This window comes from Macrobrachium nipponense, chromosome 8 (genome assembly GCF_015104395.2).
Source record: "Macrobrachium nipponense isolate FS-2020 chromosome 8, ASM1510439v2, whole genome shotgun sequence".
Classification (NCBI taxonomy): Eukaryota; Metazoa; Arthropoda; class Malacostraca; order Decapoda; family Palaemonidae; genus Macrobrachium; species Macrobrachium nipponense.
Window position 1 is genome coordinate 108,841,078 of NC_087203.1, and position 27,351 is coordinate 108,868,428.

The 27,351-nt window shown below is 38.0% G+C and overlaps 1 protein-coding gene across 1 annotated transcript in view; it reads right to left on the minus strand.

The window, feature by feature from the left end:
- Positions 1-27,127, minus strand: part of LOC135223177 (DNA-(apurinic or apyrimidinic site) endonuclease-like) — a 53,664-nt gene extending 26,537 nt beyond the window's left edge. Inside the window, 3 exon segments of the mRNA XM_064261681.1 lie at positions 22,433-22,492; positions 22,495-22,561; positions 27,029-27,127. Coding sequence (XP_064117751.1) covers positions 22,433-22,492; positions 22,495-22,561; positions 27,029-27,127 — 226 coding nt within the window.
- Positions 27,128-27,351: the final 224 nt, after the last annotated feature.

Here is a 27,351-nt window from a genome sequence, read left to right on the forward strand (position 1 = left end):
TTTGCAATAGCGATCCCTGGCAGTCTGGGGTGTCACAGAGCCTGCCGAAGGGACTCCTGATCGGTGGGGAATCTCCAGAACCTCCTTACAGTTTTTGACATTCCTTCTCCTCTGGGCATGGGAGCTTGGAAGAGGTCTAGACCTGGGAGCGTTGTGGAGCCGACCAGATGCCCCCTCCACTACACTGGGGACACTCACATCACTGTCCACTGTACAATCACTAGCCTTACCTTACAGAGGGCAGCCATTTTGTGTTTTTCCATGATCTTGAAAGCGTGCTTTTAGATCCGCAAGTTCTTTTGCCGAATCTGCAATAGGTGAAGAGGCTGAAAAGGAAGGAGAAGTGGCAATTCTTACAAGAGGAGAAGATCCCAAACTAGGAACTAGCTCATTAGATCTAGAACCACTCAAACTTCAAGAGGAAGCTTTCCTCACTCTTTCTCTCTAACTTCTTCAAATAAGTAGTTAGATTCTTCCACTCTCTCTCACTCAAATTCTCACATTCCTTACAAGTATTAGTAAAAGAACATTCATACTCTCTGCAACCCTTACATATGGTGTGAGGATCTACCGAAGCTTTCGGCAACCTCACCTTACAGCCTACATTCACACAATATCTCATCACCATTCCGGCGTCAGACATTCTAAGAAAATTCCAAAGCAAGTCCACAAAAACAGTCCACAAAAGCGTATGCCAATCCAACAAAAATCCAGATACGTCACCAAAAGTCGGTCAATAAGATCAATTGTCGATGAAAAAAGAAAATCCAGTCAAGAGGAACCAAAAAACAATGTTGATGGTCCGGGCGACAGAAGAAATCTGATTAGAAAACGGGAATGGTTCCTAGTCCTGCCACCCGAGGGCAGGGCGGTAGATCACCTGACCTACCGGTAGCATGTGCCGCGAATTTGAAATTCTGTCGGGGACGACGGAGTCTATAGCTAAGTATATATCTGGCAGGGAAGTTGAATGTATAAAAACTGGTTATTGAGTACTCCCACTCTACCAAGGTCAGAGGAAGACCACCATCCAAGGTCAGTTTCCTGTAACGTGGACTGATGTACATGCCTGGTGGTAATCCATCAAGCTACTCTGATACAGAGTACGATTTCAATTATCAGATCGGAGTTCTTATGTGCCCCAGCCAGTTCACTGCTCCTAATTCATCTGAGGATTACTCAGTGTGAAGTGATATTCACATGCCCAGTCACCAGTCCAATGTACATCACCATACATGTAATTACAGAGAGACTTCCCTCTGTTCTGACAACCTCTCCACCAGATCATTGTCTACTGACCGAATGCCTTTAATGGACAGAAACCTCTTCTATACAGGCAGTCCGGCCAAAGAGTCATTCTGTATATGTGAGTTAAAGACCTTTGGAGTCTTGTTACATCCGAGGTGACACTCTACACCCAAAATCTTAAAACTATTAGTTCGAAAAGGGATACTGGGCAACCTCCAGACCTTGAGATATAATTCTAACTATCGGTGGAGCCTCTCCCACACGAACCTGGTAGCGATGATTGTGCTACGATAAACTTTATCAGTCACTTATCTTGGGTCCTCCTTAATTACTGGAACCCATTCTTCCGTTCGGGGCATGGAGGAACGGGTAGAACCTAGAGTTTGTGTAACCTCCAGGTGGTTCCCAGTATCGCAAATGGAATCCTCAGGCTCCTTGCAGGGTGAAACCAGAGACAGCTCTTACATGGTTTATCCATTATACGAGTTCCTCTCTGGACGAGTGGTTTGTGCACTCATCTGCCAAACTGGTGGTCCGAGGTCCAACTCCCGGCTCGGCCAACGTGGAATTAGAGAAACTTATTTCTGGTGGTAGAAATTAATTTATCTATATAGTGCGGTTCGGATCCCACAATAAGCTGCAGGTCCCGTTGCTAGGTGACCCATTGGTTCCTAGCCACGTAAAAAATATCCAAACCTTCAGGCCAGCCTTAGGCGGGATATTAACCCTCTTACGCCCGGACTGGACGTATTTTACGTCGACATTTTTTTTTGTCTCCCATGTGCCGACTGGACGTATTTTACGTCGACTTACAAAAGTTTTTTTTTAAAATTCGTGGGGAAAAATACTTATAGGCCTACCAGCCTAAAACTTTTGAATCACGCGCCTTGGGGGGTGTCTGGAGGCTCACGGATCAAGGTGTTGTTTTGTTTACAATCGTTACGCAGGCGCGCAAGCGCGAATTTCTTTCTTATCGCACTAAAAAGTATCTGTGACACATCTCGGAAATTATTTCGTCACTTTGACATAATTTTTGCACCATTGTAAATTAGCCGTTACATGAAGTATTATATATGATAATGTGCATATTTTTATGTAGAATACAACAATAAAATACTCATGATTGTAGCTTTTATCAGTTTTGAGATATTTTCATATAAATAACGATAATTGCCAAAATTTCAACCTTCGGTCAACTTTGACTACCGAAATGGTCGAAAAAACGCAATTGTAAGCTAAAACGCTTATATTCTAGTAATATTCAACCATTTACCTTAATTTTGCAACTAATTGGAAGTCTCTAGCACAATATTTCGATTTATGGAGAATTTATGAAAAAACTTTTTTCCTTACATCCGTGCGGTAACTCTTCCGAAAAAAATCATACATGCGATTGTGGTAATGTTTGCACCATTTTAAAATTAGCCATTATATAAGTTTTATATATGAAAATGTGCGCAATTTCATGCACAATACAACTAAAACAACCCATGGTTGTAGCTTTTATCAGTTTTGAGATATTTTCATATAAATAATGATAATTGCCAAAATTTCAACCTTCGGTCAATTTTGACTACCGAAATGGTCGAAAAACGCAATTGTAAGCTAAAACGCTTATATTCTAGTATATTTAAGCATTTACCTTCATTTTGCAACAAATTGGAAGTCTCTAGCACAATATTTGATTTATGGTGAATTTATGAAAAAAATAACATTTTCTTTACGTCCGCGCGTAACTCTTCCGAAAAAATCATACGTGCGATTGTGGTATGTTTGCACCATTTTAAATTAGCCGTTACATAATGTTTTATATATGAAAATGTGTGCAATTTCATGTAGAATACAACAAAAAATAATTGAAGGTTGTAGCTTTTCTCATTTTTGAAATATTTGCATATAAATCACGATAAAATAGAAAAAAACCACGTTCGGTCAACTTTGACTCTACCGAAATGGTCAAAAAACGCAGTTGTAAGCTGAAACTTTTACAGTCTAGTAATATTCAGTCATTTATCTTCATCTTGAAACAAATTCGTAGTCTCTAGCACAATATTTCGATTTATGGTGAATTTAAAAAAAAATCTTTCCTTCCCTCCGAGCGCGGATTCTCCGCCACAAATCTCCGAAATACGTACGTCCCATTCTCGGAATATTTGCTCCATTTCATATTAGGCATTTCATAGAGTTTTATATATGAAAATGTGCGCAATTTCATGTAGAATAAAAACTAAAAATATTTGAAGGTTGTAGCTTTTCTTATTTCCAAAATAATTGCATATAAAAATATATATATAAACAAATTCGACATTCGGTCAACTTTAACTCGTCAGATATGGTCGAAAACTGCAATTGTAAGCTAATACTCTTACAGTATAGTAATATTCAATCATTTGTCTTCATTTTGAAAGAAATTGGAAGTCTCTAGGACAATATTTAGATTTATGTGAATTTTTGAAAAAAAATATTTGTTTACGTCCGTGCGTTACGAATTCATGCATTATTTTGTGATAATATTTTCTCTGTGTTGCTTTTATCGTTTTACAATGTGTTGTATACCAAAATTATCGCAATTTAGTGTACATTACAAAGAAAAAAAGTAACTTGTTACCTTTAACCGTTTTGCGCACAGCGCAATTTGAATACAATTATATATGAAATTTTGTTTTTGCGCTATCATAAAATCGCATTATTTATATATGATAATGATAATTTTTTTCATTTCTGATGGTTGCATACTAAACTTCAGGCAATGACAAAAAAAGGAGCCAAAAATGAACTCTTAATCTTGAAAACTAAGCACGCTGTGATTTTTTGAAAATATTTTTTTGCCGCTTCCGCGCTCACTCCGAAACCCCTCTGGCACCACAGGGAGACAATTTTTTATTTACCGCTCCGGTGTAAGAGGGTTATCAGCTCGGAGTTCTTGTAAAAACTAAGAAACACTTAACTTTTGCAATTATATTGATGATATAGGAAAACCCCAAGAGAATATCCTATAATAATATATTCTATTCACACGTCCTAATTATCCTCCTGTCCCAAGGAATTAATCTGTTAACCTTTAAAACGCCGAAGCGGTATTTTAAAAATCGTCTCCCGTATGCGGTGGCGTTCGCGAGTGAGCGCCGAGGCGGAAAATTTTTTTTTTTTTTCAAAAAATCACAGCACTCTTGGTTTTCAAGATTAAGAGATCATTTTTGGCTCCTTTTATTTGTCATTGTCTGAAGTTTAGTATGCAACCATCAGAAATGAAAAAAATATCATTATCCTACATAATATTGGGATACATGACAGCGCAAAAAAAAATTTTCATATAATTGTATAAAAACCGCGCTGTGAGCAAAACGGTTAAAGCTAACAAGTTCATTTTTTTTTGTTGTATTGTACACTAAATTGCAATCATTTTGGTATATAACACATTGTAAAACAATCAAGGCAACACAAAGAAAATATTATGAATTCGTAACGAGCGGACATAAAAAAAAAGATGTTTTCAAAAATTCACCATAAATCGAAATATGTGCTAGAGACTTCCCATTTGTTGCAAAATGAAGGTAATTGATTGAATATTACTAGACTGTAAGTGTTGTAGCTTACAATTGCATTTTTCGACCATTTGGTAGGTATTAAAGTTGACCGAAGGACAAATTTTTTCTATTTATCGTTATTTATATGAAAATATTTCAAAACTGATAAAAGCTACAACCATGGGTTGTTTTTTGTTGTATTTTACATGAAATTGCGCACATTTTCATATATAAAACTTTATGTAACGGCTAATTTAAAATGGTGCAAACATTACGACAATCGGACAAAAAAAATTTATGATTTTTTCGGAAGTTACAGCGCGTACGTAGGAAAAAGTTTATTTCATAAATTCACCATAAATCAAATATTGTGTTAGAGACTTCCAATTTGTTCCAAAATAAAGGTAAATGATTGAATATTACTAGAATGTAATAGTTTTAGCTTACAATTGCGTTTTTTTACCATTTCGGTCGAGTCAAAGTTGACCGAAGGTTGAAATTTTGCCACTTATCGTTATTTATATGAAAATATTTCAAAACTGATAAAAGCTACAACCATGGGTTGTTTATTGTTGTATTCTACATGAAATTGCACACATTTTCATATATAAAACTTTATGTAATGGCTAATTTAAAATGGTGCAAACATTACGACAATCGGACGAAAAAATTTCTTATTTTTTTTAGAAGAGTTACTGCGCGGACAGGAAATTTTTTAATTTTTTTTTTTTTTTTTTTTTTTTTGTTTTTTTTTAAATTTTTTTTTTTCATAAATTCACCGTAAATCGAAATATTGTGCTAGAGACTTCCAATTTGTTTCAAAAATAAAGGTAAATGATTGAATATTACTAGAATATATAAGAGTTTAGCTTACAATTGCGTTTTTTTACCATTTCGGTCGAGTCAAATTTGACCGAAGGTTGAAATTTGGCACTTGGTTATTTATATGAAAATATTTCAAAACTGATAAAAGCTACAACCATGGGCTGTCTTTGGTTGTATTCTATATGAAATTGCGCACATTTTCATATATAAAACTTTAAGTAACGGCTAATTTAAAATGGTGCAAACATTAAGACAATCGGACGGAAAAATTTATGATTTTTTTTAAAGTTACCGCATGACGCAAGGAAAAACTTTTTTCCATAAATTCACCATAAATCAAAATATTGTGCTAGAGACTTCCAATTTGTTGCAAAATGAAGGTAAATGATTGAATATTACTAGAATATAAGAGTTTTAGCTTACAATTGCATTTTTCGACCATTTCAGTAGTCAAAGTTGACCGAAGGTTGAAATTTTGGCACATCGTTATTTATATGAAAATATTTCAAAACTAATAAAAGCTACAACCATGAGGTGTTTTTTGTTGTATTCTACATGAAATTGCACACATTTTCAAATATAATACTCCATGTAACGGCTAATATAAAATGGTGCAAAAATTATGTCAAAGTGACGAAATAATTTCCGAGATGTGTCGCTGATGCTTTTTAGTGCGAGAAGAAAGAAATTCACGCTTGCGCGCCTGGGTAACGATTGATTGAAAGAAAACAACGCCTTGATCCGTGAGCTCCCAGCATCCCCCAAGGCGCGTGATTCAAAAGTTTCGCCTAGTAGGCCTATAACTATTTTTCCGCGAATTTAAAAAAACAAAAAAAAAAACTTTTATATCGACGTATATATGTAATAAATACATTATTTGAAAACAGATAATTACATATCTGTAAATATAATCCATGACCTGAGGGGTCATTGGTGAATTAGGAGCGTCCTACGTGACTATCACAAATCTAGATCACGCTGTGCAATGCCTGCAGTAGCCTGGTTTACGTTTGTTTGAAAACATCATCGATTCATGAATTTGTTAACTTTTCATAACACCTTCCATGGGAAGCGGTTGACCTGTTAACCTGCGCCGGAAACTTGTAACTTCCGAGCCGGCGGACTACGTATGTCTTTTTATGTGAATCGCTGAGATAGCTAATGTTTCGCTATCGACGTGATGCTTTAAGAATTCAGTTCTATTCTAGTGATCAAACGGAACGGTCTCCTGACCGAACTATCTCTCTTGTAATGGAGTTGAGAAATAAAGTTGTTTTACCGTTATCAACTTCTCCGTTTGAATCATCTCCCTTATTCTAAGAAGAATCACTTTACTAAGATACAACGTAGGAGAGAAGAAAAGAGGAACCAGTAATGCTTACGAACTACAGTCGTAAGAAAAGACAACCAGTCTTTCACCAAAGCAGAAGAACTTACAATGGTGGCAGCGAGGTCCAACTTTAACAAGAAACCATATCAGCCGACCGAAGAATTTCAATCATCAGGGCCCAGCTATAAGTCAATAATAAACTGAGGAAATGGGATCTTCAATCAACGCAACTGTAAACATTCTATGAAGACGAAGATATGTCCTTCATCGAGAAGAATACAAGCATCAACATCGACGTTTGAGTGACTGTTATCACATATCTCCAAGAATCAAAACCGGACGCGGAGCAGCATCGAACATCAACAGAAAGAAGAAACAAATAAAGGAAACAACGCGCGATCACAAGCAAGGACGTGGAGAGTAGGCCAAGAGGAAGCGACGCGAGAGAAGGAGAGGGAGGCTGTGACGTCATCACGACATTGAGCGACTTCCGACGCGAGAGAGAGAGAGAGAGGCTGTGACGTCATCGGATGTCAACAATCTTTCCCCATATAAACCAGAGCTAAGTAGAACTTTTATCTATTCAGGTTTTTTCTCAGTGAAGTGTTGTTCATCAAGAGTCGATCGTCCAGTATTCTGGGGGTGAGTTATTTAGTCTTAATCTTCATTCATTACAGGAATCAATCTTCAACTATGAGTTCTTGCCCGCACTTTTTTTTTTCTCGTTGTTGCTAATCGCTTTTTCTTCCAGGAGTTCTCCGTATAATATCTTTATCAAATTACCTGTATTAATAGTATCTTTTTGGGGGATTTTCCTATTACTTGCAACACATTTATACAGTATATTGCCTATGCGTTTACGTAGTGGTCGAGTGTATTCTTATAGATATTTTGATAGGAACCGCAAGACTAGGAATGCTACGAAAAAGTAAAAGTGAACATGGCAACTACTGCGGCTGGCAACCCGAATGTTGTGACGCTCGTCAGCGCGAGGTCAGCAATTGTCCCTTTTCAAGGTCGGGTCAATGGGTTCCTGCCTCAAAATGTTGAGGCATGGATCTCATCTGTAGACCTCATTTAAATGCAAAAGCATCACAGACCACAGCTGTACAATTACAGAAAGCCAAAAGCTTCATAGACTTTGCTAAAGAGACGCAAGTGCATATCTAAGAGGTGTTTCTTTCCAAGAGGCGGCTACATGGGACGAGTTCAAAATTAGGTTACGTGCCGTGTATGGCGGTGAAGAGGCTTTAGACGTAGTACTGGCTTTAAGAAATATCCTTAACCAAGCCTCTATGACTCAGCTTAATGTTGTCGAGCAGGCGGCGCTAATTGCCGACCGGCTAAATGAATATCAAGTAAGTTTAAGTAACTCCGGGTGGGTTACAAGTGCCAGAATCGCCGTGAAAGATTTTATCCGTCTCATAATCCCTCACGAGCATTACAGCCATGTTGCCTGAAGCTTTAGTGCGGTGTTTTGACAAAAAGCTGCAGCCCAACAGTACGGAATTAGATGTGTAAAAACAAATAAAAAAACACGTCTAAATGTACTGACCTTGATCCCTCGCTTACTCAAGTTTTTGCAAAAAAATGAGAATAAACCACAAGTAAATGTGGTCCATAATAATAATCAAGCAGCAGGGATGGTTTGTTATAACTGTAAACGACCAGGTCACATGATTTCGGACTGTCGGACGCGTTTTTTGTTCAATACATAATAGTTCCACTCATTCATATAATCGTTGCTTCTCGCGGAATCAACAGCAGAATCCTAAAAACACGCAAACAGTGCAATGAAAACAAAAAGAAGGGTCCTCAGTACTATAAAAGAAACAAGCAAACGGTAATGCTGCTCAACAGCAGAAACAAACAAATCGTGCTTCAGGTACCTCTGTTCCTGGGCCGTCTAGCCAGAACTTGCAAGGTCAAGCGAATTTTCAAGGAGTGCAAAACAAAGCAAATACCACGTAGTTAGCTCCAGGGGGGGAGAGGACGATGTTGGGTCATCCATATCAACATCTTTTGTATCAAATAATCAGTTTAATCATTTATCAGCTCGTTGTGAGGCAATCGATTTTCCTATGAAACACACGGCCGAATCCAAAAAATCTGTGCAGGTTCCCGTAGATTTGCAACAAATTCATGCAATTATAAGTCAAGATGAGTTACAACCAACCTTACATGCAGTAAATTTGGACCATAAGTCATTTACTTTGTTCTTTGATTCTGGTAGTCCACGTAATATCATGGATTTGAGGACTCATCATTTACTCTTTTCAAACTTCCCTATAGAGAAGTCCAGAGTAAGACTCTCGGGTATAGGAAATAATGAATTAAATGTGGTAGGAGTAACTCATGTTCAGTACAAAGTCGGTAAGCGCACGTTTTCCGATACTTTTATAGTTGTACAAAACATTAATATGTATCCCGCAGTAATTATCGGATACCCGTCTATGGGCACTCAAAATATTACCTTAGCCCCTGCAAAACACGGCGTGTATATCAAAGGAAAATTCTATAAGTCTTCTAATACCCTAAAATCAGTTTTAGATAATAAGGAGCCAGAAAGTGTAGTAACATATCGAAGAACCAATCACTTGTCTCATTACCAAGAAATAATCCACGCGACCCAACAGAATTCTCGCTCACCTGTAATCAGCTTGCACGCAAACTCTCGAGCCAAATGTAACTTCGAACATATTAGTGCGTGTAAAGAAAACCTTACCGGGTATCTGAAATGTTAATCCTTTCTGACACTGAAAACACACGGATTATCCGTCACACAAGCCATTTATACAGTCGGCTCACAACAACAATGTAACATCGAAGTCTGTCATCATTTGAATACCACTTTAGTAATCCACAAAAAATCAACATATTTTGGAAAGTTTATAAACATCGCATTCTTACCTTAGCTGAGATCAATCACGCTCAATCAGTTGCGGATGAATCCCTTTTGCAATCTATAAAAAATAAAATCAATAAGGACATTCAAGAAGAAATTCAGCAGAAATTTTGAATCTTTTAACTGAATATCATGATTTTTTTCCACTACGGATGGAATCTTAGGAAAAACGGATGTCATCGAGCATCAAATAAGGCTAAAGGACAAACAGAAAGTAATCTATGTACCTTCGTACAGACTTCCTATGAAATTCCAGAATGAGATAACTGAGGAAGTAGGTAAAATGCTAAAAGAAGGAGTCATTAGGAAATCAAACACAGCCTTATAATTTTCCGTTAATAGTAGTACCGAAAAAAGATCGAACTTGGCGGATATGCATCAATTTTCGTCGCTTAAATGAGGAAACAATCCCTGACCGATTCCCAGTGCCATGTACTGACGATATTCTATCTTTACTAGGTCAGAACAAATATTTTACCAGTTTGGACTTACTAAAAGGCTTTCATCAGATTCCGTTGGAAGAAGAGAGTATCCCATACACTGCCTTCAGCACAGCCAGGGACATTATGAATTTTTGCGTATGCCTTTTGGTTTACGTTGTGCTCCCATAACTTTTACTAGAATGATAAACATTGTGTTTGGAGACTTGTTAGGAGATATCCTACATGCCTATATGGACGACCTAGTAATCTTTTCTAATACCTTAGAAGAACATCTACGTAAATTAGAGTTAGTGCTACAAAGACTAAGGCAGCATAACCTAAGGGTAAAGATAAGTAAGTGTGAATTTTTTAAAACAGAACTAGTCTATTTAGGTTTCACGGTGTCTAGTCAAGGTCTTAAAGTAGTCCATGATAAGGTATAGGCTATCCGTAACTTCCCGATATCTACAAACGTCAAGGGAATACAGCAATTTCTAGGGTGTAGCGGGTACTACAGGAGGTTCATTAGGAACTACTCCATCATAGCCGCTCCCCTAACCGATCGTTTATAAAGACAAGGGCGTAGGATTTCATATGGTCTGAAAAACATCAACAGGCTTTCGATACATTGAAAGATGAACTGTGTAGTTTCCCCTATCTTGAAATTTCCTGACTTCGGTAATGAATTCTTTATTGCAACAGACGCCTCAGACCTAGGAGTAGATGGTGTATTGCTTCAACAATATGATAAACAGTTTTTCCCTATAGCTTTTTATTCACGTAAACTGAGACCTTCCGAAAGTAAATATGCAGTAATAGACAAGGAAGGGCTCGCTATTGTTGTTAATTCACTAGTGCATTTTAAGTTCATAATATGCGGTTATCCCGTCAAGGTTCTCACTGATCATAAGCCCCTAACCAACTTCTTTAAAGGCTTTAGTCACAACCCTAAGCGAACTCGGTGGCATATGATCATCAAGACTTTGGAGCGAGGATCGGGTATTTACCTGGGAAAGCAAATATCATTGCTGACACATTATCACGCAACCCCTCGTCATCTTGTACGAAGCCATTAGCTAAATTAATAGATATCTCAACCTCCACGCCCATTGTTAAAACTATATCTGAACAGGAAGATCTGGGCTGGAGTGCTGAACTATTACAGACGGAACAAAGAAAAGATCAGCAAATAGAAAAAATCATAAATGCGTTAAACGGAAATCCGAAGGAAAAGGAATATTTAAAGTATAAGCAGCAGAATTATATAATCAAAGAATATCCTGTGTAGATCCGTGACAAGGAAAACCCGCAACACACCACAGTTGAATAACAACCAAGTGGTGGTACCTATTTTACTCATACCCACTGCTTAAAATGGTTGCATGAAAATCCACTGCATGGACACCAGGGTTTTTCCATCATGTCACAGAAAGCCAAATCTTTATTTTATTGGCATACGATGCTTAGAGATATAAAAAAGCACATAGCTAATTGTCGCACTTGTCAAGAATATAAAGGGCACACGAAGATACCTGTCAGCCTAGGGGCATATCCATGCCAAATCAACCCTTTGAAAGAGTACACTTAGATTTATTAACAGGGTTTTACGAGTCAGACAGAGGAAACAAGCACCTCCTAGTAATCATAGATGCCTTGACTCGATATACAGAACTGATAGCGCTTAAAACAAAAACCGCAGTCGAGTGCACTAGGAAGTTTTACGAGTGCTACATTTGTAAACATGGAATTCCACACACCATTATATCAGACTCAGGCGGGGAGTTCAATAATCATTTTCCTTAACTCCTTGTGTGAATTCCTTTGCATAAAGAAAGTCAATACCATGATCTATCACCCAGAGTCTAATGGGCTAGTGAAAGGCAAATCGTAAGGTTTTTAAAAACATTTTAAGGGTCACCTTAGGGGGGACAGACACCAACTGGGACAATTGCCATACCTGCGGTACTAAGCACACTTAATCACTCATATCATGTGTCTATTAAAATGACACCGCACGAGGCACTGTACGGTATCCCAGCTAGAACACCTTTCCATGTATTAACGCCTACAACCAATTTATCAAATCCTCTAAAGGATGTTATGGATGCAAGCATAAGTCGAACTATAAATACTTCGTAAGAATCTAGAAGAAGCACAAATTATAATGAAAAGAAATCATGATAAAATAGCTAAGCCAACTAGAACATATGCCGTGGGCGATAAGGTATATACATACAAATATAGTACGTAAGGGTTTAAATAAATAAACTGACACCTAAGTTCGAAGGCCCGTTTAACATTTTAGAAACATTAACGGCCAATAGATTTAGGGTTCAAAACGTATCCCAACCCACTGATATGAGAATCGTTCCATTGGCACATATCAGAAACTAAAGAAGGGTAGATGGAGTGAGGGAAAAATGGTTGTATTTATGAAACTTGTATAATAATTTATATATATATAAATCTATCATATTTGTATGTAAAACATATTCTTTAACACGAGTTATTACATATATTTTACTCATTACAGGTTTCCAAAATGCATCTGTTATCGTTAGGAGTGATATTGTTCGTTCAGACATCTTTGTCGTGTGGAAAGAGCGCTAAAACGAAAGAAATAGAATTTAATCATGGCACTATTATCGAAAGAACCGAAGACATTTTTATTACATCGAGTAACATAGTCATAGAAGTGGATATGCAGGCGATCTTTTTGCCTGAGGATGTTGCCTGAGGATGACGTCCTTAACCTAAAGAATGACCTGTTGAGGTTTGCTGTTTCGTAAGGGAAATGCACCGTTATTTTCATGCTAACTCAGAGATTTCGCTAGCTCAAACCCTAAGCGTCGCAGAAATGTTATCTTACGACTTGCAAAATAAAAACCGCTGAGGCAGAGGAACTTGCTCGGGACTTGCTGATGTGGTCTGTGCGGCACAATACTCTCGAACGTCGCAACCTGCTTATTTTTGCTGGACTAAACATCTTGGGATCTGTTGCAAGTTTAGGCTTAGGAATTTCAAATCGCCTTAAGATAAATAATCAAAATAAATATTTGAGTTTTTGCAACACAAAACGAATTAGCTTTGTCCGAACTTCGCAGCCAGTTATCCTCAAAATTAATCAAATAATGAGTTTGGTGAACGAACATTCTAGATATCGATCAGATTATGGAAGTTCAACACCTTGGCTGGCTACGTTAGCTTATTATAGTTCGAAAATAGGTCATATCCGTATCAAAATATCACATTTTATTGAGAAATTCAAAGGACTATGTAGAAGCTATTACGTTAGCGACAAAGGGTGTGTTATCTCCACACCTTATGCCTATTAAGGATCTGACTAACTTTGGAGAACAGACGGGAGAAACTAGGTATATATTCCTTTATTAGGCGCCCATAAAATAGAGTTTTATTATAGCCTAATATCAGTCAGCATTGAAAATTATAGGATTATGATCACTATCCCTTTTGATTCTTCCGATGCTTGGCAATCATATAAAATAGCACCGTTTCCAACTTTCATGACGAATAACTCAAGTCCAGTAATATCCAATTTGACGGGACAGGTATTGATTTCTCCTGATAGGAAATCATTTACAGTATAGTCATTAAAGACTTAGATAAACCCACTCACTGTTCAGAAGCCATGAATAATAAAGTTTGTACAGCTGACTCTTTTGAATTCTATCCTATATCAATGGATTCATGTGAGTTAGGCATAGTGCTAAACGGCTCTCTCTCCCATACACGAAGGTTGTCTGAAGAAACTTTATCCCTTTTACAGTAATAAGTTCAATTACAGAATGAATAACGGCTCCTGGATCCAATGCGACAAGGATGGGTTTCAAGTGTCATGCCCGGACGGAACCACTGCCCATTCCCAAGTCTTTGTAGCAGCTGAGGGCTGTACAGGGACATCTACAAACTACACAGTCAGAGGGGTCAACACGATAATACGTGAGAAGACATTCTTGCGAACTACACCTGGGCGACTACAATTATCCCATCACTACCTCTCCCATACAACGCGCGGGTGGCTCATCGTTTGACGCAACTGGCTGAGATGGATCACGCATTACCGAATTATGCAGGAGGAGAAAATCTTCGTTACTACATGCTGCTGGCCGTGTTTGGCGTTACGGCAATATTGATTATCGCCGTTAACATCTTTGCTTGGGCGTAGGTTGAGGCGCACACAGAAGGATCTTCAAGGGAACGTTTTGCAGAGTCCAGACGAAACTCCTGTTGCGTTAAAAGCGTATACATTCAGGGCCGTCTGAAACTGGCCATTTCACCTGGTGCCTAGGAAAAACTGTCTGGAATTGTGTTGTGTGAAAAGCGGTCTGTACGCTGGCAATATGTAGGACAAGAAAGACTCCAAGCCTTTGCATTTTGAACAGTTAAAAGTATCTTTCGGGCACCTAATAAAATATTGTAGCCCAATATATATATTAATATACTCATAAAAGTATTTTTCGGGCACCTAATAAAATATTGAAGCCCTATGTATTAAACTATTGGTGCGCGTACCTGGAATCTATATCTGTGCACACTTATACTATTATACTATTGTATAATTATATATATACAAATTATATATTACAAAGAGTGACAAGTACTCTTTAACAATTATCCATGATCATGTTTGTATTTTACCAAGTAACCGCTATTCTTAATCAGGTTACCTATTACCATAATCTTCATGTATACATGTTAACCTTTTGATTTTTTTTGGTACCTAATAATCATTATTATCAAACATGGATCTATATTTTCCATGCATTTCTCTTTATTTATGAATATGTCCAAAAGGGGTATGTAACAAAACCTTTTTATGCATTTAATCACTTGTTATGATTATATCTAAATATATGTTACGAGCACACTCCTAAGAAACCATGTTTAAAGTAACTTTTGTTATTCAAGGCTTGAATGGTAGCTGTCCGAGCCTAATGTAATAAATACATTATTTGAAACAGATAATTACATATCTGTAAATAGAATCCATGACCTGAGGGGTCATTGGTGAATTAGGAGCGTCCTACGTGACTATCACAAATCTAGATCACGCTGTGCAATGCCTGCAGTAGCCTGGTTTACGTTTGTTTGAAAACATCATCGATTCATGAATTTGTTAACTTTTTATAACACCTTCCATGGGAAGCGGTTGACCTGTTAACCTGCGCCGGAAACTTGTAACTTCCGAGCCGGCGGACTACGTATGTCTTTTTATGTGAATCGCTGAGATAGCTAATGTTTCGCTATCGACGTGATGCTTTAAGAATTCAGTTCTATTCTAGTGATCAAACGGAACGGTCTCCTGACCGAACTATCTCTCTTGTAATGGAGTTGAGTAATAAGTTGTTTTCCCGTTATCAACTTCTCCGTTTGAATCATCTCCCTTATTCTAAGAAGAATCACTTTGAATACAATAGCTGTTTCAACGGCATTTAATTTATATAGAATCTTCTCAATTCTTCTTATCTTTTTCTCGTCAGCATGTAGCTGGTGTATTAAGTTTCCTAAGGACATGTAAAGGATTTTCATTTGTCTTTAGGAAAAACACAACAGGAGACCAGAAAGAGCTGAGCTTATAAAGAACATAGAAATTATTGACCATGCACCGGACCGAAAACGCCTACGTTATCTTGAAGCTTTACATATATTAGAGAAAAAACCGACTATCAACACGGTAAAAGAAACAGAGTTTCTCCCCACCATCATAAGAAGAAATGGCGCAAGAAACCAACCGACTACGTATACATCCACGAGAGAGAGAGGAGAGATCGAGGGGGGAGAGAGAGAGAGAGAGAGAGAGAGAGAGAGAGAGAGAGAGAGAGAGAGAGAGAGAGAGGGGGGAGGAGACAGAGAGAGAGAGAGAGAGAGAGAGAGAAAGAGAAAGAGAGAGAGAGGAGCAAACAGAGAGAGAAAGAGAAAGAGAGAGAGAGGAGCAGGCAGAGAGAGAAAGAGAGAGCGTGAGAAGGAGCGAACGAGAGAGAGAGAGAGAGAGGAACTTGCAGAAAGAGAGAGAGAGAGAGCAAGAGAGAGAGAGAGCAAGAGAGAGAGAAAGAGCGGAAGAAGTAGAGAGAGAAAGCGGGAGAGAACGAGCGGAAGATATATCAATTGTACAGCCTGCCGCCCAAGAGGTGGGTACCCCAAACAACACCAACCGACGCTAATAACCCCGTCCAAACTAGTAGGTCAGAACGCCTCAGGGGAGATTTCGTTTCCATCCAACGACCAATTAAAATCCGTTCCCACCGACCCGCCCACCGATTGTACACGACCTTGCATGCTATAAATACTTGTAAAATGTATCTTAATTCACTGTACTGTAAACTCTCATAGATGACTGCCTGTGCGCTGTCGACACGTTAGAGGAATAAACCTAAGACAAATGAAAATCTTTACATGTCCTTAGGAAACTTAATACACAGCTACATGCTGACGAGAAAAAGATAATAAGAATTGAGAAGATTCTATATAAATTAAATGTCCGTTGAAACAGCTATTGTATTCAATGCTACTGCCCTCAGAGAAGGCCTCCTTCCTAAGAATCACTTTACTAAGATACAACGTAGGAGAGAAGAAAGAGGAGCCAGTAATGATTACGAACTACAGTCGTAAGAAAAGACAACCAGTCTTTCGCCAAAGCGGAAGAACGTACATATACGTCCAATCGGCACCCAACAGACAATTTATACCGAAGTTTAATACGTCCAATCGGCGTCACGAAACACCTTATGCGGTGATCTGTTACAATATACGGGCATATGTTCAATATGCTACCTTCCAAAGGGAAATCCTATATTGCCAGAAACCACCATGGTGCTATTCTCGAGTAACCTAGCCCAGAATTGTACCCAAAGTCACTTCACCCAGCCTCACTCTTAAAGAATGGGAAACACCCCACCTTCCCCTTCCAAATATGAGGAGGTTCTAATGCCTCGCTCCAGCCAACTGAAGCTCAAACCCTCTATGTTAGGTTTTCTTAAGATTTTTTATGATTTTCCGGCTCACGGTGATTTTCGGCTTACGACACGTCTCAAGAACGGATCCCCCCGTCGTAAGCCGGGGACTGCCTGTATAGTAATTATTCCTTAGGACACTTGCAGTCAATCCACAATATCAGTGATTCAATAGTACCCAACAAATGCTCATTTCATATTTCACTTTTTATCACTTACAATAGCACTAAAGTGAAAAATGAATTAAAGTATGTAAATTTTCATAATAAAATTTATTTAGATACTTGCCTACTGTTAAAGATAACATTCAAACAAAAGATTGAATGGCTGCCCTGATGACTGTCTAGTCCACCTGTTCTCGACCATGTGTGCTTCAAATGTTTTAGCTCATTAGAATTCGCCTTGATAGCCCACTAAGTTGTGGGGAGGCTGGGTGGGGTCTACTTCAATAATAGGTAAGTATCCAAATAGTAAATTTTATTAACATTTATATTATTTGGGATGAATATTACTTACAGTTACAGATATCTAATTCCCACATTTAGAAGGGACACAGCCCAAAACTATTCTTTGAATATATGAGGACCACAACTTGGGACACAAAAGCGATTTAAAGTTATCACTGAACTCTCACCACATGCAATACTTTCATTAAGGGTTATATTTCTTGAAGCCCTTAAATATGTTGAAAATTTATGTTAAGTTTTTTTTACTATGTTATGTCAAGAAACTTTCTGGAACCCTTTAAAATAGTGCAGTTACACAAAATCCTCTCAGCCAATTGAGCTAAAGGTTTCTTGCATGAAACCCAAATCATTCTTCCCTGATTTGGAATCCTTCTGCAATCTTACTGCCACCAGAAGTCGGATTCCTTTCAGAGAGCAAGGCTCTTTTATGCACGCAGCAAAGAGCAGTTTTGAGGAGAAAACTACTTCGATTTAGCCAGAATGAAACTGAAGCAGCATGAGGGGATCCCTGTGGCTATGTCCGAAAGCCCTATAAAATGACAGTCGACTAAACATAAATAGCTTTCTAATATACAGATATGCTCTTATACAATACACCTTCATGCTCCCCCAAAACATAAAAGCCAGGATTTAAAATAGAACTTAAAAGATTACTCTTTCTTTGATTCAGGAAAAGGTCTTACCTGCTACTAGCAGAGGGCTAAGGACTTTACTGTTTTCATTTGAAATTCTGCATACTTAGGTAGTGAGCAGAAAAACCAAATTGCCTTTCTACTGAGCCGCATTAATCCCACCCTCAAGAAACAAATTGTTATACAACTAAATGAAGTTGCAACTGCTCAAAGATTATGAATGCTCACCTTCAACAAAGGTAAAAGGTATGGAACTAATTCTCATGTGCTGGCCTAATTGAATATGTCAGAGAACCTTGTGTTCTTAGACAAAGATGTTCTAGGTTTCTAACACTACAAAACAACAAGTGAACTTTGCCTCTTCCAGGCTTAACCTTTGACAAACATATTCTAGGTTTTCAAATACAACAAAACCAAGGGTTAAATTTGCCTCCTCCAGGCTTAACCTTTGACAAAGACATTCTAGGTTTTCTAATACCACAAAACCAAAGGTTAACTTTGCCTCCTCCAAGCTTAACCGACAAAGATGTTCTAGGTTTTGAAAACCACAAAACAAAAGATGAACTTCACCTCTTCCAGGTTTAACCTTTGACTAAGACATTCTATGTTTTCTAATTCCACAAAACCAAAGGTTAAATTTGACTCTTAAAGGCTTATCCTTTGACAATGACACCAAGTTTTCATAAACCACAAAACCTTAGCCTTAACATCATTCTTAGCTCAATGGCAAAAGGATAAAATAACATTCCCTTGACAATTTACTTAAGGATAGTTCTTGCAATAAACTTGCTCTTTTAAATGCTGATAGTGCTAAGAAAAAAAAAGGAGAGAGAGAGAGCTCCATAGTACCAAATACTTCAATGGAACTCATTCCAGAGGTTCAAACGGATCAAATGATAAAATTTCAGAAGTGCATCTAAATTCCACAGAAAGAGACTGATACCGAGATGTAGGGACTTCAATATCAACACATTAAGGTGCTGATCATTAGCCAGATCTTATTGCACATGGCACAATACCAATGAACGCATGGAACGATAACCTTGAAAGTAAACAGCAAAAAAGCCTTATTGTATATATACATATAAGAAGCCAGAGAAACTCTGTCTACAGGGATTCAGGTGCTGAAAATTCCTCTGGGACAGCACCCAAGGCAATACACAAACCACCACTTTTGATGAAAGGCCATGATTGTTTTCCACTAAATCAAGGATAGAACCCATGTTACTTAAGAAAAGCCCCTTAATGGGAGGAAAGCTGAACATCTCCAAGCGGTCAGAGTGAGATGTGGACATTAGTGGAACCGCACGGAATTTGGTAGAGTCAATTTTCTATTCAAGTAATAATACGTACAAGAGATATCTACTGGGAGAGCTAGGAAGTATGAAAATCATTTGCTCTGAGGCTACTAAGGCTCTACAGGAGTCATAGGGAAATTCTTATGCTCAAAATTTTTTCAATACTTTCCTTACAGTAGATGAAGGAGGAAAACATATGTCTTAATCAGGTCAAACTTGAAGAAATGCATCCATCGCTCAAGTCCGAGGGCCTGTTCATCCACATGCTAATAAGTCCACATTTGAGCGCTTCCCCTAATTCCAAAGTAACTATCAGACTAGCAGTTGTAATGACTACTCTGTAGGTAGGTTTGTCCTTCCTGAATCCTAAATCGCCAGAAACATTGTCCTTCCGGAGAATGAACTAGCAAATCAACATAACCTTAACTTCACTCAAAGCAGCAATCTTTCCGCTATGATTTAGTTTCTGACCATGGATAAACCTACTAGAACGTTATCATAATGTTTAACAGGTGTAGCTGACCATTTTATGGTGTATTGTAAGCCAGAGTAACAACACTAGTCATAATTCTTTGTTTCTGTTACAAGACATAGGGAAATTCAATGTTCCTACGGCAGAACCTGGCGATGATGATGGTCCTGGATTACTTACACAAGTTTAATGAACGTTTGCTCTATGTTGTAATCTGTTATGCTAAGACTGTACTACAGTAATTGTGCCTGATTATTCTGACAAATTCTCAAGCAGGACTGTTTCACAACAAGGGAACCAACCAAGTTCTTTGGCAACGGACTCTCCCAACTATTGCAGGGCAGTCCTCAGATCAGGCTACAGACAGGAGAGGGCACTGACACCTCATCTATTATGGGGGAACATGAAAATGTTTCCACACTATGGGGGAACCTAGAACGGTTCCCTAACAAAAATAAGGTTTGCATCCTGTTCTAACTTCTCAATGTACTTTTCCTGAACTGACAGGGGAGAGGAAGACAGTTCTGATTTTCCTGAACCAAAAGGGGAGAGGAAGACAGTTAAAGAGGAAGCCTCAGTATTAACTAAAGCACCAGCAAAGAAAAAGCTTAGATTGAGTATGAATATCTACAGACAAAGGACCTGGAGAAGGGGAAAAAATGACAGATTGGAGACCTGATCTAACAAGTAGCTTTCACAATGTATCTGCTTCCCTGAACTTCCGATAAAGAAATACCCCAAACTTATGCGATTCAAATTGTGTGAATTCAAGACAGCATGAACTTTCCATTGGAACCTAACTATAATTATTATATGCAAGTTCTTCACAAAAGCACATTTGCGAATCCTCCAGAAACAATGCAAAACCCTGCAAAAGTGTTCATGTTTAATTTACTATGTAAATTTATAAGTTTTAAAGCTTTTATGTGTAAAATCTTTATTAAAAATTTATTAGCTTTATTTTTATACATGCATAAATATAATAAAAAAGGTAATCACAGCACCTACAGTTAGTGTACACACTTTTACAAGATGCGATACCCATTCACATTTACTGTACTTTTAAAAGAAGATATCGCTTTAGAAACTTTTGTTTAATTTCTGAAGTGCGTACTACTATACTACAATTAGTATAAATTTTCATGCTTTTAAATGTAAAGTCAGCATGGAAATTGTGTGTATACTATCTATATTTTTTAAAATATGATATACAAAGGAGCAGTAAGTAATTCGCAGAGTTTGTCACCAAGACCTCCATGATCACGAGATGGCGTTGTTCTGTCTTGCTGGGTTGATAAAATAGAATTCATTAATGTACTAGTAAAACATATCAGACATAACTAAGAGTTATAATTCGGTGAAAACTACTTTCTTAACCTCAGAGAAAAGTGCTGGTGCAATCTGTATGCACTATGTTACATGTAATTACAGCACATACAGTTAATGTACTTTCACAAGATGTGATCCCATTCACACTTTTATAAAGATGATACCCCTCTAGAGTTTTACCTCAAATGACCTAAAGATGATGCTGTTTGGTCAGGCTGGTCTGATAACACAAATTCATTAATGAATTAAAATATATCAAGCATAACTACGAGTTGTATTAGTGTTGTTCTGTGAAAATTACACTTTGTTAACCTGAAAGAAAAATGCTGTGCAGTTATCTTCATCGTCATTCATTGTACTGCATAGCTAATTCACCATCATCTTCAACATTCATCACTGTTGAGTACCCATACCTACTGTTTTTTTTTATTTACAGTCCAATACATTTTTAACTGCATAAAGTATGCACGTACAAACAGCTAAAGCCATGAAATGACAACATGCACCTAAACTCATTGTCAGTAAGAAGAATTCTGATAAGAGATAAAACATTCAAAACACACCTGGTGGATAACAAGTGTACCAGACAGTCATCTGGGCAGCCATTTGATCTTTTGTTTGAATGCTGACTCACCTATCAGCACGGAGATATAAGCCATCTTTAACACTAAGTAAGATTCATTCCAAATAAAAAGGTTCCAATGAGGAAAATGTAATTGAAGTAGTACTCATAAGTGCTGGAAGAGCAACTACTGTAATTGAAAAGTAAACACCAGGGGAAACAAGGATAACTCAGTTCACAGCACTACAGGATCATGGAATGCAGTTATTGGCGGAAAAATCCATCCGGAGCCAGAGAGCAAAAGTATAACCAGTTGAGATTTAACATCTACCATTTGTTATCCAAGAAAGATCATTCTGAAAACTTTCAGACCATGAATATAGGCATATCTGCATAAGATTACTGTAATGAGGGAGTGGTAAAACAAACATGCAGCAATAATACCTGGCATGAAATAGCTTTTGTATCCCTTTATATTTTTCACTTCATCTGGCATTTTATCCAGTAGCACTTAATTTCTTGTAGACACACCATATCAGGATCTTCTAATTCAAAGACAGACAAACCATCTTTCTGTAAACAAGAAAGGAGAAATACTGTGAAGACTTGAATAAAATAAGAAAAACAACTAGGAAATAACCTAATAAAAACTACCCGCTTATGGGGAATTTCTACATTTTTGTGACAAATGTTTCCCACTTTGACTTCTATTTTGAAACAAAATCCCTGAAAAATTTCAACTGTCTGTGGTAATTACTTGAGAAAAATAAAGCAACGTATTTCAACAATTATTTGAGAAAAATAAACTCTACTACTTCACATCTTTCCCTTTAACCTTAAACAATATAAAATTTCAAATATGTATTATAATTAATGTTCCATTAGATACAAACTTTTTCTACTGTACTATAACAAATAAGTAAACTCTGAGGCTTGTACTATTAGCAGAGATTTGCAAAACAAATTTATGATCCAAGAATGGCCTTGTAAGATGAATTGATCATAAAAGCAAAATCTACCACTGACCACAATATTACATTATTATAAAGAATATAGGAGGAATTTGAATGCTATGATCCCGGAACAGACTTATACGAGGAACTAGCAGCAAAGGCAAAGTTTATCACTTTGCACTACATACAGAAGACAAATATGTACAAAACTGTAATACTCAAGATTATTTCAGCTGACCACTATTTAGAATACTTGTCAAACTCATTAGTGAGGCTACAATATTCCTACAGGTGCAGGTGTTTTTTATTATTAGTACATACATTATAATTTTTTTCTTGCAAGTGTTTTATCATTATTACATATAATTTTTTCCTATCACAAGTCATCCTATTCGACTTGGTTCCCAAAGGATTAAAATAAAATGCCTGAGGCCAAGCACTGGACAAAATAGGTCATTCAGTGTGATGCTGAATACATAAAAATTAAATTAAAAAACTGCACAAAAGCATATGCTTTCATACTTGAACACCACACACAAATACATTTACTCATGCTTCCATAAATACATACTAAAAAGGTACGTATATTAAAATTCAGAAAAGTCCAGTATCCAGAATATTTAAACTTTTGTTTTAAAATTCATTAAACTTTCTACGGTTTTTGTGCTTTTATTATATACTTATTTTCACAGTTAATTAATTAAATTAACAGTTCCTCAGAAACATCAAAATCAGAACCACTGAAAATGCAAAAGATTCTGACAGAATTGGCAGTCGCTGCTGGTCATAACTTTGGACAGAGAACACAGCTGACTGTTATCAACACCTTGCACCCTGAGCACTCATTAAGTGCCCATGAGTGAGAGAAGTATGGCCTATAGGGAGGTGTGCCAAAATTACTTGTGTAGTATGTCTCTCTCTACCTAATATGATGATCACCATTTCCTAACAAGAGGTTTTTATTTGTTTAAATTTATTATTTTCAGGTTTCCTCATTCCATATATTTTGCCATTTAATTTCAATAACTGTTTTTATATATCTTATATAGTCTATTATATATTGCTACTTTCAAAATGCATGTTTCCCCTCTTTGAAATGTCATGTAGATTGTGTAAAATTTTTTCAGATTCCTAGATAGCTTAGAATAGGATGTTTTAAAAATGTGTGTTCAGATTTCGCATTACATGTTGTAAAGATATATATAACGTAAAAAGAGAGATTTTCTCTTTGTCCGTTCGAAGCTATGAATGTTTAACTTTTATGTCAACACTGTAAGATTAGAGGGTCTGCGAGATCCGTTTGCTTTCCTAAACCTGTCAACGCATGTGATAGCGAGAGAATTGAGTCTTTGCGTTGTTATCAAAACATGTCAATCTTAATTGTCGCCCAGCCTCCGTTTTGATCGAGTAGAGTACATCTTTCTTTTTTTTTAACAGACTGGACTCGTACGCGTATATCTTTGATCAAAAACCACGTGCATATTGCACATTTCTTTATGAAGATTGCGTCAGATTCCAATGCTACTGGAAGCATTTGTGACAAAGAACGTTTTGTATCATATCTGCCCTGTCCAGTTTTCGCAAGAGAAGAAGATTTTATTAGATCATAGAAACCAATCGAGGCGGTTAGATCTCTCTCTCTACTATCTCCCTCTCTCTCTTCCTCTCTCTCTCTCTATCTCTCTCCTACTCTCCTCTCTCGCTCTCCTCTCTCTCTCTCTCTCTCTCTCTCTCCTCGACATTATTGAGATTATATTAACGTAATGTAAATTGGTCACTCGTAACTTGTGAGAATTTCATATTTGATATTTCTTAAGAGTATATTTAGTGTTATTTAGTTTCTTTTGTGGAATCTGAACAAACATTTCGTAACGGCGCCTGGTTTTTTGTGAAAGTGTGATTCAAGCCTGCAGCAAAGGAAGAAAGAAATTGGTATACCCAAGTAAAGTGTTATACAGGCGGTCCCCGCTTACGACGGTTCCGGCTTACGACGGTTTCCGGCTTACGACGTTCCGAGGTTACGACGCTTTTTCTTAAATATTCAATGGAAAATCCGTCCTGGGTTACAACGCTTGTTCCGAGGTTACGACGCTGACGCTTCCGACGCTCCGAGTTAACGACGCTTTTAAAAAACGCATGCTATGATAAAAAATCCTTTATAGTTTAGCACAGTATATAATAAAAATATGTTTTTGGTTACATTACAACAAAAAATTTTGAGGTTATGATGATTTTCGACACTTTTTTTTTTTTTTTTCGTATTTTTGAATTTTTTTTAGTGACGCCGCATATGCGGAACTAGTTGCAGGCGAATGAATACACTAGCTTGGGATGCGCAGTTTAAAACAGTCCAAAAGCGCAAATAATGAAAAAATCATTGCTTGTTTCCAGTACATAATTAAAAAACTAAGTTTCTGGTTAGATTACAACGCAAATTCCAAGGTTACGACGTTTTGTTATGCTTTTTAACGATACCTCATATGCAGAACTAGTTTTTGAGCGAGGTGCATAAATTAATTAACGCTATTAAACTGTATGGTAAATTGACCGAACAACGACCTCGGACGGTCGAGGACGCTAAGCGTAACAATACGAAAGGACGCCACTTCAATCGCGTGTCTGCCTGAAGTTCAGTCGGTTGTGTGCTAAGACGTTGCTGAAATTCCTTGCCATTTTCGCAAATTTACAATGGCTCCTAAACGCCAAAGTACTTCCTCCGATGATAGTTCATCCAAGAAGAGGAAGGTCATCACGATGGAGGTAAAATATGACGTGGTGAAGCGTTCGGAGAAGGGAGAAACTAACACCGAAATAGGCCGTTCTTTAGGCTTGAGCAGGACCACGGTGGTAACCATTGTGAAGGACAAGGAACGTATTCTGAAGCACGTTAAGGATGCTGCACGATGAAGTCAACGGTGATAAACGAGAAGCAACGTGGCCAGAGCATTGTTGAAATGGAGAAATTGCTCATGATCTGGCTGGAGGACCAGAACCAGCGACGTGTTCCGGTGAGCTTAAGTGTGATCCAGGAGAAGGCTAGAGCGCTGCATGAGGCAGTAGTGAAAAAGTTTGGCGAAGGCAATGCTGGTGGTGAATTTTTCCGCGAGTAGAGGTTGGTTTAACCGTTTTAAGGCTCGTGCAAATTTGCATAATGTGAAGCTGCAAGGTGAAGCTGCTAGTGTGATAGCGAAGCAGCAGAAAGTTTTCCAGGTGGTTTGGCTGAGATAATTAAGGATGGTGGTTACACGGCTGACCAAGTCTTTAATGTGGATGAGACTGGATTATTTTGGAAAAGAATGCCAAATTGAACGTACCTTTCCAAGGAGGAGAAGTCAGCACCTGGCCATAAACAAGCTGGAAAGGAGTGACTGACTTTGCTGTTTGGGGCCAATGCAAGTGGCGATTTTGAAACTGAAGCCCTTGCTGGTGTATTTGGCGAGAATCCCAGGGCATTCAAGGGCATTTTCAAGAGTCAACTCCCTGTGATTTGGAAATCAAACAAGAAGGCTTGGGTTACCTTGATGGTCTCGAAGATTGGTTCAATGACCATTTCGTGCCAGCAGTGGAGCGGTATTTGACTTCGAAGGGTCTGCCTTTTAAGGCCCTCTTAGTCCTGGACAATGCCCCTGGTCACCCTTCAAATTTGAGCGACATGCACCTAATGTGAAGGTGGTTGTACCTCCCACCCAATACCACATCGCTGATACAGCCAATGGACCAGGGAGTAATAGCTAATTTCAAGGCTTACTACCTTGAAGGACCATACGTTTTGCTTTGAGGGGCCATAGAAGCTAAACAAGGAGTTGACACTGAAGCAATTCTGGAAGGGCTACAACATTGCTGATGCAGTGAAAAATATTGCAAGTGCTTGGGACGAGGTGAAGACGACCACTTTAAATGGGGCCTGGAAGAAACTGTGTCCACAGTTTGTGCACAGTTTTGAAGGCTTTGACCAGGCAGAAGACGTCGAGACTGTGACAAGGAAGATCGTAGGGCTAAGCAAGAGGCTGAAACTAGATCTTGAACCTGATTGATGTAACAGAGCTGCTGGCTTCCCATGGAGAGGAATTGTCTGCAGAGGACTTACTTGAACTTGAACAACAAATGATTGAGGAAAAGAGAGGCAGGCACCAGAGCCAAAACCCAGGTCATTAACTGTGAAAGGCTTGTCAGAGAGTTTTATCATCTGGAGAGAGCCTTGGCCTTCTTTTGAGCAGAACCACCCCTAACGTTGCCAGGTTTTTGACAAAATAAAAACGTGGAATGTTAGACTTAGGTAACTTTCTACAAGGAGACCCTTAAGGAGAAGCAGACGAAGAGAAGTGTGCAGTCCAGGCTTGACACTTTCTTTCACAAGTCTTCAGTACCACCACCTCCCACTCCTAGTCCTGGTAAGGAATTCTGAACTGT